The sequence below is a fragment of the Manis javanica genome, chromosome 12 (assembly GCF_040802235.1).
Source record: "Manis javanica isolate MJ-LG chromosome 12, MJ_LKY, whole genome shotgun sequence".
Taxonomy (NCBI): Eukaryota; Metazoa; Chordata; class Mammalia; order Pholidota; family Manidae; genus Manis; species Manis javanica.
This window is the reverse complement of record NC_133167.1, coordinates 882,570-895,878: the sequence shown is the minus strand read 5'-3', so window position 1 is coordinate 895,878 and position 13,309 is coordinate 882,570. Positions and strand designations below refer to the sequence as shown.

At 63.1% G+C, this 13,309-nt stretch overlaps 1 protein-coding gene across 26 annotated transcripts in view; it reads right to left on the bottom strand.

The window, feature by feature from the left end:
• Window positions 1–93: 93 nt before the first annotated feature.
• The window catches only part of KIF1A (kinesin family member 1A), an 86,899-nt gene continuing 73,683 nt past the window's right edge, over window positions 94–13,309 (bottom strand). For 12 of the 26 annotated variants that reach the window (XM_073217814.1, XM_073217812.1, XM_073217815.1 and 9 more), the window contains 11 exons: window positions 10,771–10,885; window positions 10,130–10,263; window positions 9,091–9,152; window positions 8,591–8,736; window positions 8,041–8,241; window positions 7,539–7,616; window positions 6,733–6,857; window positions 5,721–5,870; window positions 4,973–5,165; window positions 3,975–4,093; window positions 94–3,552 (listed from right to left, as the gene is read on the bottom strand). In XM_073217814.1, the coding sequence (XP_073073915.1) occupies window positions 3,510–3,552; window positions 3,975–4,093; window positions 4,973–5,165; window positions 5,721–5,870; window positions 6,733–6,857; window positions 7,539–7,616; window positions 8,041–8,241; window positions 8,591–8,736; window positions 9,091–9,152; window positions 10,130–10,263; window positions 10,771–10,885 (1,366 nt within the window). In that variant the 3' untranslated portion in view covers window positions 94–3,509. Of the gene's footprint in view, window positions 3,553–3,974; window positions 4,094–4,972; window positions 5,166–5,720; window positions 5,871–6,732; window positions 6,876–7,538; window positions 7,617–8,040; window positions 8,242–8,590; window positions 8,737–9,090; window positions 9,153–10,129; window positions 10,264–10,770; window positions 10,886–12,108; window positions 12,133–13,309 lie in introns of all 26 variants that reach the window. The other 14 variants (XM_073217807.1, XM_073217811.1, XM_073217808.1 and 11 more) reach the window with 3 other exon arrangements.

Here is a 13,309-nt window from a genome sequence, read left to right as displayed (position 1 = left end):
CTCACTCCTGGGGAGGCGGGCAGTCTCTGGTCGGTGCTGGCCACCTGGCCCCATCACAGACTACCCTGAAGAAAAAGCCACAGTCTGCGGGTCTGGTGTTGCAGGAGTCACATTTATTTTTTAGTTGGACAGAGCCTTGAGTGCACACACAGTACAGGAACCTAGAGCCTAACACTCGGGTTCAGGACGTCAGGGAATGAGGGTTTTACGTGAGGATGGTGGTTACGGTGCTGGGGCGGGTGCTCCACACAACCACATATGTACAAGCCAGAGGGGAACTCAGGGGACAGCTGGCTACAGGAAGAACAGGCCCAGAAAAAGCCGCAGCTTCCGTCCATCCCAGGGGTAGATGCCGGCACTTCCCAGGATCCCACGCTGGGGGGCCGACGGAGCACCAGCCCTGCAGCCCTGCTCACTGGAGCCCGTGCCATCAGACACACTCAGGGTCCCTCCCCAAGTGCCTGTCTACACCTGTCGCAGAGGGGCTAGGGCAACCAGATCGATGGGGAGGCCACCTCCCTGCAGCACCTGTGTGGCCAGTGGATGAAAGGTTGGCAGCTGGTGAGCAGCTGGGGAGGCCTTGGGACTTAGGAGCATCTCACACCCACCCCTGGGCACCAGCAGCATCACACCAGAGCCTGGTGCCAGTCGGCCTGGCGCCCACAGGGTCAGGAGGAGCTCGCGGTCTCCTGGAGGGAACAGAGCTTCTCCAGACAAGGATGCCTGTCTGTCAAACTGAGACGAGGCTGCAGCCTGAGCAGCACCAGGCATTAAACACCAGCAGGGAGAGATGGCTTCCTGGGTCCTTCTCCCCTCCCCACTTAGCAGGAAGTAGCAGCCACAGCCAGGCCTGGCTTTCCTCTTGGCACCCGCAGTGTGAGGACCCCCAAGGCCCCACGTCAGTCCCCCATGTCTCAGATGTGGAGACTGAGTCCCCGTTTGGATGGCATGTGCCCAGCTGGTATGACACGGGGGCAGCTTTGGGCAGGACAGGGGTCCCCGGCTCACAGGCAGCTTCCCCTCCCTGGCGGCTCCCTGGAGCAGGCCTGAGAGGAGGAAGTGATGACAGGGTGGGATCGGCGGGAGGCCCTCACCTGGCTCCTGACCAACTGATAAGGGGGCCGCAGGAGGAAAGGGAACAGTCCCCTGGGTGCCCCCATGGCTGTGGGGGCTCCTGAACTTGGGGAGATTCCTTCCCTCGGCCCTGCGTCCACAGCAGGTGCTCTGCAGGCTGGCAGGCCTCAGACTCCTGCACCCAGAGCCTCTAGCCCTTCCAAGGCCACGGCTTCAGGCTGGCTGACCTGTGCGGGCCGTGGCCCGGACCTGTACCCGCAATCTCCCTGCAGGAAGGTGGGGACCTCAGAACCCGGCCCACCTTAGAATTCCCCTACCAGTCTCCCCTCCCTGCCCTCAGGGCCGGTATAAAAGCTTCGCGCAGACTGGGCTGTCACCTGTGCTCTCCACAGCTCAGCCCGCTGCCTCCAGGGACGTCTGCGGGGAGCACAGGCCACCTGGCTTCTGGACAGCGCTTGACCCTCTGTCCAGGAGGTGACCCCTCACCTGGGGAATCTCCAAAGGAGGCTGCTCAGTGCTGCGCTTCTGAGGTGAGGTTTCCTAGGACCTGGTTCCTACTGATGGCGCTGTGCAGGGGGTAGGGGGGCGCCTCCAGGCACAGGATGAGGGCAGCAGGGAGCAAGGGGCACTGCCAGGACCACGCACAGAAAAGGTGCCCTGGCTGCCTCAGCTTCCCACTGGGCTCATGTGGCTGCTGGGCGAGCCCACCGCCCTGTGTCTCACGTCCAAGGCGAAGCTTGAGGGGCCCCAACAGCTTTCCCGAAGGAAAACATCAAACCACCATCTCCTCACTTGGTATGGGGGCTGAGGCCTCCCGTCCCCAGGCAGATGCCACGCACACCTCTGGTCCCGGTGCAAGGATCAGGGCTATGTCCACGTTAGTGCCATCAGGGGACAGCCCGGCTGCAGGGGGGTCTCGGAACCACTGACTGGGGTGCAACAGGACCGACCCCCCAGACCCAGGGGACAAGTGAGGTGTCTGAGCAGCGCCCAGCAGGGTCTGGCAATGGTGACATAAGGCACCAAAGGGCCGCATGAACCAAGACAGGCCGGATGTGAGCCTGGATCTGGAAGTCGCAGGCCCAGATGCAGCCTGCCCTTGGCGGGCCCTGGGAGGGGCAGGGGGTTGTGATTTGCTGCTGTTTTCCCTTGAGCTAAATAGAGGCCAAATGTGCCTTTGGGTGTGGAAACAGGTGGCTGAAGATCCTCTGGCCCCAGCCGCATGGTTTCTGTGATGGGTCTACAGCCTGGGCACGACCTTTGGCCTGACTCTCAGCCTGGGGCTGACTCCTATTCTGTCCTGGGCAGCCCTCAGGCAGAGGGTCCGCAGAAGGGACACCCACAGACGTGCAGCTCCCTCCATTGCATAAGTGGGGTACCCGCTGGATGACGGATGACCCAACACTGGCTGCCCACACCTGACCCCACAGAATCTTCACTGGGACTCACAGAAATGCTCTTCTCTAGGGGAGAGAGGGGAAGTCACAGACTTACTCCTCAGGAGGACTCGGAGCTCATTCTGTCTCTCACGGCAGCTGGGGGGACTCACCACAGGCCCCTGGCTGCCTGGGCGGCCGGTACACCCAGCCCCTGTGCCTGCCGGCCTGGATACATGACACATGGCGGGATCCTGACCCTCTCCCTCCATCCCATCCAGGACAGGCCCCAGCAGCCCCAGCACCCGTCTGCTCATCACCCGCCCCCCACCGGCTCCCAGGGAGAACCTGTGGCACTGCTGGGAGGTGGCATCTCAGGTGGCTGCCCTCCTCTGCCTCCCACTGGAAGCACTTCCCCTTCTGAGTGGCTCGGTCTTCAGACCCCCACATGCACACCCTGCCCCAGGGGTGAGGGCCTTCCCCACGTGCAGCTGGGAGAAGCCTCAGCGCAGCTGGAGCAGTGACCGCCAGGAGGGGCCCGGCCTGTCCAGACCCCCTCATCGTGGCCTTCCAGGGTGGCTGCCCACCCTGTCTGTCCCTAAGGGGCTTGGCGATGTGTGTGAGGAGCGGAAGCAGGGTTGATGGGAATCCTACAGGTCTGTGCGAGGCATCAGGAATAAATACTTATAAATAGAGCACTGTCTTACAGGTAATTTCCAAGTGGGCTGTTTCAACATCACTAACTAATGCATGTTAATTGTAAGTCTGTCTATGCTTTAAAAAATATCAGAACGCCAGCCATGTCCCCGGGGACCTGTGCCCTCTGGCCTTCCCAGCGCCTCGGGACTCTTCCCACCAGGGCTGCGTTCTACAAGAGGAAACGACAAGAACGTGGCCTCTGCTGGGGGCCCAACAGGTCGTGTGGCACAGGCACCCTGGCCAGAGGTGTGACTCATTGGCTGTCTGGTGGGGGCAGGGCTGGTGGTGGATGACACCATGATGGCAGCGGGGATGGGAAGCGGGGCCGGGACTGCTGGCGGGCGCACAGAGGGCTCCAGCTCAGACCCTCATCTGGGCAGACCTCCTTCTGGAGAGCTTGGACCTGTGGGGGAACCAGGCAGAAGCGGGGGTCAGGGTGGGAGCCAGCAGCAGGGTGGGCATGAGGGATGGCCCCAGCAGACCTCGCAGGCCAATGGCCTGGGCCCCTGGCCGCTGCACAGACCCAGCCCATGGTGCCTGTTGGCAGAGACTCGGGGGCAGCTTGTGCTCCCGGGGAGTCCCTGCTGTGATGGCAAGGCTGTCGTCCCCAGGGGCGCTGGTGTTCACCTCCGTGAGGCCTGCCCTGCAGCATGCATGTTTTGGAAGCCTGGGGATTTACAGCCTTTGGGAGAAGCAGGGGTACAGAAATGGGCACCAGAGGCGCCGAGCATGTCCTCTCATCCCACTGGCCAAGAAGACCCATGCCCCCCGAGTCCTCGGCAGCAGAGGGAGTCCCCCCACCCCAGGTCCCCATGGGGCCCCTACCGTATGGTTCCGGCCAGGAGGGGGTTGAAAGCGTACAGCCAGTCGTGCATGTCCTTGTCACTGTTGGCCTGCAGGAGGATGCCACGGTGCTCCGTGCACACAGCAAACGTGTTGGGCGTCTGAAAAGTGTGGCTGCATGAGAAGGGGCCAGACCTCTGCCGGGTGAGCACGTGGTGGCCACAGCTCCACTGGGGCCCAAGCAGGTGAGGCAGGGGCACCTCCAGGAAATCTCAGGGGCAAGGGGGCAGGAGCTGGACCCACAGGAGCAGGCAAAGCTGGGAAGGCTGGCCCTGCGTGCTCTGTGGTTCTGACCCTGACAAGCTGTGGCTCCCTTCCAGAAACCTCCGCAGTCAGGACACCCTGTCTTCCCATGTCCAGGGCTGCCATGTCACTGCTCTGTAGCCCATGGGCCAAGGTTCCCTCCCCAAGGACCCTGGCTCAGCTGTGTCTCCTTGTGAGACTCAGATGGATCTCAACTGTGTCACCTTGGCAGCACGGCATCCTCTCCAGGACGAGCCCTGGGTGTGGCGGGCATGGTGGCAAGGTGAGTCACACCCCCACCCCTAGGAATCGAAATCATCTATCTGGTGGACGCTGCAGCTGCCTGCAGGAAGGAGTCAGGGTCCTGGTGCACATCTAGGGCCACCACTTGCTCAGAGAGCAGAGACAAAGCCAGGGACGGGAAGCTGGGCTCCTAGGCTCACTGCATGGCTGGCCCTGTGGGGCTCAGCACCACCCACCACAGGTGTCCCCAGGAGGAGGGGACAGGGTCACTGGCTATCTAATGGCAGAGAGTTAATGTGAGAGGTAGAGGGACAGTGAGGCTGCCCCCAATGTCCCCACCCTGTGAGAAACAGGGGGGAAGGACCTTAGTCTGGTGGTTAGTAGATGCCAGACCCACAGAGGACAAGGCCCAGCCCCCACCCTCCTCTAGCCCCACTGGGGGCTCGCTGCACCCTGGCCAACCCGAAGCTGCCCATCCGCTCCTGGGGCCGCACCTTGAGCATGGCCTGCTGGTCCTCGCTGTACTCCACCTGGGCAGTGGACAGGTTGAGCACAAACCGCTCCACAGCATCCTTGTCACTGTTGTACATGTAGGCATAGGGCCGCCGCACCACCACGAAGCGCTTGGCCCAGCCGGCCGTGTGCGGCTCCAAGAAGTGCAGGTAGCCCTTCTTGGAGACGATGGGGCTGTGGAAGCAGGGAGTGTGCTTGCTCGTGCCCTTCAGAGTGAGGCCTCCCACAGTGTCAGCCACAGCGAAGGTCAGAAAGTGGGCCTCCCCGTGGAGCAGCCAGGGCTGAGGCACAGGGGCAGGAAACCCCAACCTGGGAGGCCTGAGAGCGAGCCATCTTGGCCTGAGGGCCCCCAGCCATAAGATGGAGAAACTTTAAAAAAGCTGAAGCTGCTCTGGAGCTGTCACACCCTGTCCCGCGAGCATAGCCCGTCAGCGGTGGTGTTCGTGGGCTGCAAGAGCTAGGCAGGCGTTTTGCACAGCAGCCAAACTGCTAACTTGCAGATGCACGAAAACCCTCTTTATGCACAGCTGCCCACCAGGCCCCCTGCCCTGGGCCCTGGCTCTACCCTGCCCCCCTGCCCTTTACTGTCTGCTTATTCTCCACCCCACCTGAGGCCAGTGGTGGCCTGCCTGACCCCACAGTGCAGAGCCGCCCCCTGCCTTGGGTCAGGGGCACAGCTCGCAGGGCGGCACTCTAGAAGGTCCTGTTTGGGGCAGGGCCCCTTTGTACCTGACCCGGACCTCCTGGATGTCGGGAACAAGTGGGCGCTGGGGCTCCTTGTCTGCCGCTGTTGCCCGAACAGGGGATGGGGGCTTCAGATCTACCTCTGGCATGGGCTCCGGCTCTGGGCTGGCTGGCTGGGAGCAGGGCTGAGGGGTCCTGGGAAGCAGAGTGAAATCAGCGCATTCTCAGCAGGAGGCCCATCTCTGGGCCCAGGAACCTCAGCCCCACGCCCGGGGCTTCGTCACGGCCCGCATCCCCCACCTCCCCCGAGAGCTTCCGTGGCGCCCCTCTCGGGGTCGGTCTGTCCATGTCCAGGACCCACCAGCCCGATTCCAGGACAGTGCTGGGTGCCGGGAGCACCCCGTGCTGATGGTGGGCCGGCTGTGCAGTATGCCACACCCTCTGCCCCCCATGCCCTCTGCCTCCCTGCCATGACCCCCTTTAACAGTGGCTCTAGCATCTCCAGCTCCAAAACTGAGCTGAAATTGACAGCATTCTCAGAGACCGTCTGCTGAGAGGGAGCTGCTGGCCTGTGGCACGTGCCAGGCCTGGAGTGGATGGCTTGGCAGCCAGGGGCCTGTTCAGGAGAGGGCTAGAGGGCTTGATGCCCTTTCTTTTTTTAGAGAAGGGAAGTTGGAAACTGGGGGGATTTCACCGTCCGATGGATGAGGCACAGGCAGCACAAGCCCTTCCGACCCTCTGCCCAGCCAGCGTCTGGCGGTCCCACCGAACGCACAGCGGGTCTCCAGGACCTGTTTTGTATCCTTTTTCCCAGTGAGTACTTTAGGAGTGATGAGGGTTTTTGCTTTGTGGTGTTTTGACGCATTTCTGCATTTTAAGTTTATGTTTCAACCAAAACTGGCCTCAGAAAGGCAAGACAGCACCCCATTGGGTGGGGCAGGACCCGGCCAGACGGTGGGCAGGGACCAAGGTCCGGCTGCGCGCGGCCACCCAGCGCTCAGCCCCTCAGCCCCTCGAGCCCCACTTCTCTGCACTCCGGGCCAAGTTGCTCACCCACCTCAGGTCGGCTGCTCCGTACCGCCCTTCCACCAGAGAGGGGCAGGTGGAGGAGGCGGTGAGTGTGGCCGCCCCCAGGGGGGACATGGACGGGTCCCGCAGCAGGGTGACGGACATCTCAGAGAGCTGCAGCAGAGAGTGGACCTGTTGTGGGGCCAGGGAGGGGACAGGCCTGGACCTTCCGTGGGGGACACCCCTGCAGTGGCTGATTTTCCCTAAGTGTAGGGCACTCCCAAACCTAACCTGCAGGCCATGCCCTCTCCCAGTCCCCCATGCCCCAGCCTGCCCCTCCCAAGGCCTCAGGAAGGTTCCCTGACTGCAGGGCTCCAAAGCGGAGCTGGAGCTGACAGCTTCTCAGAGACGGTCTGCTCAGAGGGAACAAGGGCCCCTGGGGGGCCAGGGAAAGCTCAGCCTCTGAGTCTAGACTTCAGGGTGGCAGCGATGAGCAAGGGACCCTTCCCAGCAAAGGGAGAGGCGAGCACAGAGGGGGACCCTGAGGTCCAGACGACCTGTGGAGGGCAAGCTAGGCCAGGAAGACCCTGAGCAGGGGTGGGGGTGGGGGGTGGGACAGCACCAGGACAGAGGCAACTGGGAGAGGGCCAGGGGCAAGAGGGCAGCCAGGGAAGCACTGAGGGGCCTGGCCAGCCCTCCTGCCCGCCCTCCCCAGGCCCCAGGCCCGTGAAGCCAGCCCCTTGCTGGGAGGTGTCCCTCCGGACTGGGGGAGGTATGTCCCTGAGGAGCCCTGGTCTCCTGGCCCAGATGGGGTGGGGGTTTCTCAGCAAACCCCCAGGGCAGCCCCCCATCTACCTTGCTCTCGCTGGCGCTGACGCAGACGTGGCTGTGGGTGTACTCTCTGTTGAACGTGTGTGTGAGGAGCCGTAAGCACTGCAGGAGGGCAAACACCGGGTCAGGGACTCCCAGGACCCGGCTCCACCCCCCACACAGCCCCAGTCAAGGGCCCAGTAAAATGGGTCAAGGTGGGCAGCCCTTCCACCCTCCAAGGTGACGGGGTGAGTCCTCCCAGGGGCCTAGGGCCTGGAGCAAAGGTGGGCAGCCAGGGAGCCTTCCCAGCAGCCTGCCAGCCGAGGAACGGGCCAGCTTAGGATGGGGGTGGTAAGCCTCTCATTGGCACAGGTACTCTAGAGAGGGAAGGTCACTGTTTGGGAGAGAAGGCTGTGAAAGGCTCCAAATTCTGAGATGGGTAGGATGGGGGGCAGGCAAGGGACTCTAGGGGCCCCTCATGCTCCCAGTTCCCACTCCTGACAGGAGACAGCTGTGGACAAGGCTAGGGTCAAGGCCGGATGCCCACCTTCACGGCCAATTCCCGCTGCCTTTCGTTGGGGGCCTCCAGGGGAGATGGCCGGCCCTCAGCCGAGAGTGGGGAGGAGGCGCTGGACGAGCCGCGGGACTCGGAGTCCTCGCTGGAGGCGGGGGACAGCACCTCGGGCCCGGGCCGCTGGGTGGTCTCCAGCTTCTCCCGGAGCAGCAGGTAGTGCCTGGTCTTCTCCACCTGCCCAGGAAAGCGAGGGGGGCCTCACCTCTGCACCCTCGGCAGCCCACTGAGCACCACGGCCTGGCTCAGACCTGGAGAGCCCAGCTCAGCCGGCTGCGGCTGTGGATGGCCTCAGCCCCGACTCCAGCCCTGCAGCCACCTCCTCTGTCCTCCGCCTCACCCCCATCCCCGAGCACATGCAGGCGAAGCAGACAGACCCATGTGTCTGGACACCCACTTCCTGGGGGGTGGGCACGTGCCCTCCGTACCCTGGGTCTTGGAAAAGGCCCTGCGGGTCAGGCAGGCCTCCACCTCCCACCTCCCATGTGCCCGCGCCTGGCAGGCAGTGCCTGCTGCGCAGGCTCACCTCCTGCAGGAGGCTCAGCTTCTCCAGCTCCCACTGGTGGTCCAGGATGAGGCTGTCACTCCGGGGCCTCCAGCCTGCCAGGTTCTCCTCACCACGGACATAGGCCACAGACGTATCCAGGACTCGCCTTCGCCGCCGCTGCATGCCTGAAAGGCAAGGCCCGTCCGACCGCGTCCCTGCCCGAAGGCGTGTGCCTGCTGCACAGCAGCCCAGCTTCCTGGCCTCTGCCGCCCCCGGGCCCCCGGCCCTGCAGAGCCACACTGCGCCTCGCGCAGAGGAGGCATCCAGCATGCGTCCCCCGGGGGGCACAGCTGTAACCTGGCTCCCCCCGCACGCTGCTGGGTCTCTCTTCGCAGAACAACTCAAGAACAGGAGGTGAGCACTTGAGTCTCACAGGTGAGTGATCCCCAAATGTCAACTTAGTGAGGTCACCTGCGTGACCTCAAGAAACCCCAACAAAGTGCCCCCCTCAATCAGAGAGAGCAAGGGCACACGCCTACCTGGGCTGCCTGCGTCAGCTACGTGGCACAGGCTGAGCTCGTATACGCCCGTCACACGGTTGCTGGGGGGCAGAGGGGTACATGTTGTCACCAGGCACTGTGAGGATCTGGGTAGCAACTCACCACCATCAAGAGCTCACCCAGGAGTGCTGGTGTGTCAGGGTCCCCGAGCTGCAGCCTCTTACATACAGTCCCGTCCCAGACTGCTACAGGCCCCCTTTCTCCCCAACCATTGATGGCACCAGTGCGCCCCCCAACCCCTCTCATGGAGGTGGGCCAGCCAGCAGCATCCTGCACCCACCAGGTGGCCTCCCACATGGCTGGGTCAGCCAGCCCAAGGTCACTGAGTCCTGATCCCACCCTCCTTCCTCCTGGCTGTCCCAGAGTGGCCTGGACGTGGGTCCACAAGACAGAGCTTGTGGAAGCCTCCCTGAGGGTGAGCCCAGGTGGCCTGGCACCCACGGTGGTCCATGCTCCTGGGACAAGCCCCTTGCACTGCCTCAACACTCTCGCCCATTGCCACTGACCCCCAGGATGCAGGGAGTAGCTCGGGTGCAAGGTGGGACAATTGGCTGGGGCCTGATGCCCAGCTCCCCTGGGAGCTGCCAGTCCTGTCTTCCCGCCCCAGCCTAGTCTTCATCCAGCTTCTCCCGCTGTGCAGGCAAGCAGTCCCGATGGTTCAGGTCCCCAGGGACCCTGAGGAGGAAGGTCACCTGATCGTGGGGCCCGGGACCACCCATAGGAGGCCCAAGGAAAGCCACCCCAGGCCTTTCCCACTGGGTCCTGCAGACGGGCCTGGCTTTTCCTGCCCCCCAAGTGCCAACATCTGCCTGACCTCAACATCAGGGGCGAGCAAAGGGGCCCAAAGCAAGAGGCCAGCTGGGAGTGTGGCAAGTCTGCCTTGGCCAGGGGGCCTGTGCTGGAGTCCACCTGTGAGTGCCAGCCTCTGGGATATGCCCAAGGCCGCCCCACACTGGTGGTCTGGTTCTCAGTGGCCAGGAGCTCAACGGGGCAGCCCCTGGGCCCACCCCGGGCTTACCTCTCCGAGGCCCGCAGGCTCCCACTGCCAAACAGGTTGCGGATGGAGCGGGAGGCTGGCAGCTTGGCGTCACGCGAGTAGAAGACCATGCAGACATCCTTGGTAACAACGGCTGGCTGGGTGCAATTCTCCATCTGCAGAGGGCAAGTGTGGGCAGGTCTCAGGCACAGAATATCCCAGAGTGCCTGGTCCCCAAGCCCCCCTAACCTGGGGGCGTTCCCAGGGCCCTGATGTGGCCCTAGACCCAGGTGGGGGAGCCTCTGCTCCTGCTTTGAGCCAACTCCTACAGGAAGGAGCCAGGGTACTGCCTCCTGGGGTCTGCCAGAGGGCCAGGTTTCCATGAAGGGGACTCCGAGAGTCCTGGACACAGGTTTGACCCTCTTGGGCCTCAGCCACCTCATCGTAAGTCAGTGACACACTCTCTGAGAGGTTTGTGAGAATCAAACTGGATCCTGGCTGTGCACAGCTTCAGCTCTGCTGCACATACTAAAGGTGGGGGAAGAATAACTGTGAGCACATGGGTTTAACAAGGGCTCGAGAGGAGAGCAGGCCTGTGGGGCCAGACAGGCTGACAGGCGTGGAAGACCGCTCAGGCTCGGGGGCGGGTGCTGGGCGAGGTCCCCGGGGCGCGGGTGCCATGCCTCGATGTAAGCAGAGAGGGTCATGTAGATCTTCTCCCGGTAGGGGGTGACCCGGTTCAGCAGCAGAGTGTTGTGCATGGAGCTGTCCCACGCGGCCTCGAACTGGTAGAAGGTCCTGCAAGGAAGCAGACATGAGGCAGAAATAATGTGCAGGCCACTCGCAGCAGGATGGGGACACGGGGAAAGACGGACACAGACAGAGGCATGTGGGCCACTTTCGGGATGGCCACTGGGGCCATGGGGGCAGAAGCCAGGCAGTGGCGTCCAGGAAGGACAGACCCCTCCTTACTCAGGACCGGGCCAGACAAAGGGCCTCCAGATGCCACCACCAGGTGCTCTTGGCTCCCGGGGATGGGGTGCAAATGAGGGGAGGGGAATGACAGGGCAGAGGAGGGGAAAGGGATGGGGGGAAGGGCTATGAGGATGGCAGCAAGATGGGGGGAGACCAGGGCAGGCAGGAGAGGAGAGGCAGTGGCCCACCCCGCCCCACAGCTGAGTGAGGAGGCACCGGGTCTCTGCCTGGACCCAGAGGGAACCTGCCCGGCTTTGCCCATTGCCTCCACCACTGACGTGCCCTTGGAGAGTCAGGGCCCCTTGGGGAGGATGCTTGGCATGGAAGCTGGGCTGGCCCACAGCAGATGGCACGCTCCTGCCCATGGTCAGGGGCCATGAGCATGCAGCGGCCTCTTCTGTCTCCATTTCTAACTGGGGAAGACAATGAGCAGAGCATGAGCCAGTGGCCCAAAAACCCCTGCAAGGGCAGCTCGGGCCACTCCCCTGAAGCTGGGATGTGAGCCCCGCTTCCTGGCCTCTGCTCCAGAACAGGGTTCCCACTGTATGACTGTTTTCACCACCCAATGGCAGAGCTCCTTCGGCAGGGGCATGTTTTGAGGACCATCTTACTCGAGATGGGGAATCTGCCTCAATCCAGTGTGGCCATTTTAGGGCCAGCCTCACCCCATTTCCATCCAAGCATCCTCACAAAGCACAGTTGAGAGACACGGCAACACAGACTAGACAGCTGACACCCTCTGGCTCGGCCAGGCCCCTGACGAGGAGCCAGCCCTGCCCAGGAGTGCGGAGGTGCCGAGGAAGGCTGTACTGCGCGCAGACAGCCATAGCCACCCATCTCTCTGGGGCACGGTCTGCGGCATGGGCAAGCAGTGGGACAGGGCAGGGCCGCTGTCGGACAGTCACCGAGGACAAGACCCAGAGGAAGGAACGTGAGGACGGCAGGGCGTCGGGGAATGGGCAGAGAGCTTGGGGGGACACGGGAGGGGGCAGAAACTGAAGCAGGAGAAGACAGGCCAGGCTAGTGCGGGCAAGGGGGGGCTGTACCTAGTGTCATGTCCGAATGAAATGCTAAGGTGGAGGCAGCCAGGACACACATACACACACAGAAGAAATCAACACGTCAGAACGAGCACATCACCCGGTGCCACCCGGCCAGGTATAAGCTGACGACAGGGAGCGGGTGTGCGCCACAGCACCAGCCCGAGATTGCTGACCACCATCTCTTGGGGCTGAGACCCACCCTCGGGGCTCTCACTGAGGACAGACCCGCTCTCAGACCCCAGCCTGGCACTGCAGGTGTCCCTTCCCCCATGTCTGCAGCAAGAGCCTTGGGTCCATCTGCAGCAGGATCAGATGGTTGCCGTTGGAGCTGCAACCAAGACCTAGAGAGATGCCCCAGGCTTTGTGGGGCCAGGCCTATGGGCAGAGCCAGAGCCTGGCCTAGAACATGCCCTCTGGACTGCCCAGCTCCAAAGATACTTTGTAGCCACGTGATCTCGGCCTGTCCCAAGACATCTCTGTGCCCTGCCTCCCGGACAGACCATGGGCAGTCAGAGGTCCCTGCCCCACTGAGATGCCCTGGGTTAAATGAGTGAATGGGAGCTCTGAGAACAGGGCCTACGTGGCTCCAGTCCCTGCCCCCAGGAGGCCCAGCCCAAGGACCCCCCTCTATCCTGGCAGGCTGGTCAGCCCCAAATCCACCTGCCTCAAACATTGCTGAAGGACGCTGCTGGCTTCCCCTCTGCTCCAAGAGCTCTGGGTGTGGACCCAGCCCACCCCCACCACACCCCTGGACCCCAGGATCTGGACCAGTAGGGTGAACCATGTCACTGTCCGCCTGCTTCTGTGTGCCCTTCAGGAGGGACTGGCCCTCCAGGCATGAGGAGGGGGTCCCCACCCAGTCCTGAGGCCCTTTGCCCCTGGGTGGGACCCACTCAAGGACCCAAGCTATTAAGCCAGATGAATCCCCCTGGCTCAGCCAGGGGCCAGGCCCCAGGACCAGGGACACTGTGCTGGGGCGGCGGGGGCTGCAAGAGGAAAAGCCGCCCCCACACAAGGCCTAGTGAGGCCCCTTGGACAGGCTCTTGGCTGAGAGGCCCTCAGTCATTAGGATGCAGCTCTGCCCTGATGGGACTCCAGTGACCTAGAATCTGTCCGACACCCGTCTCTGGTGGGTCTCATGTGGGAGGTGGGGTGTGGCGGCGGGAGGAGTTTCCCAGGCCCCACACTCCAGGTGCCAAGATGG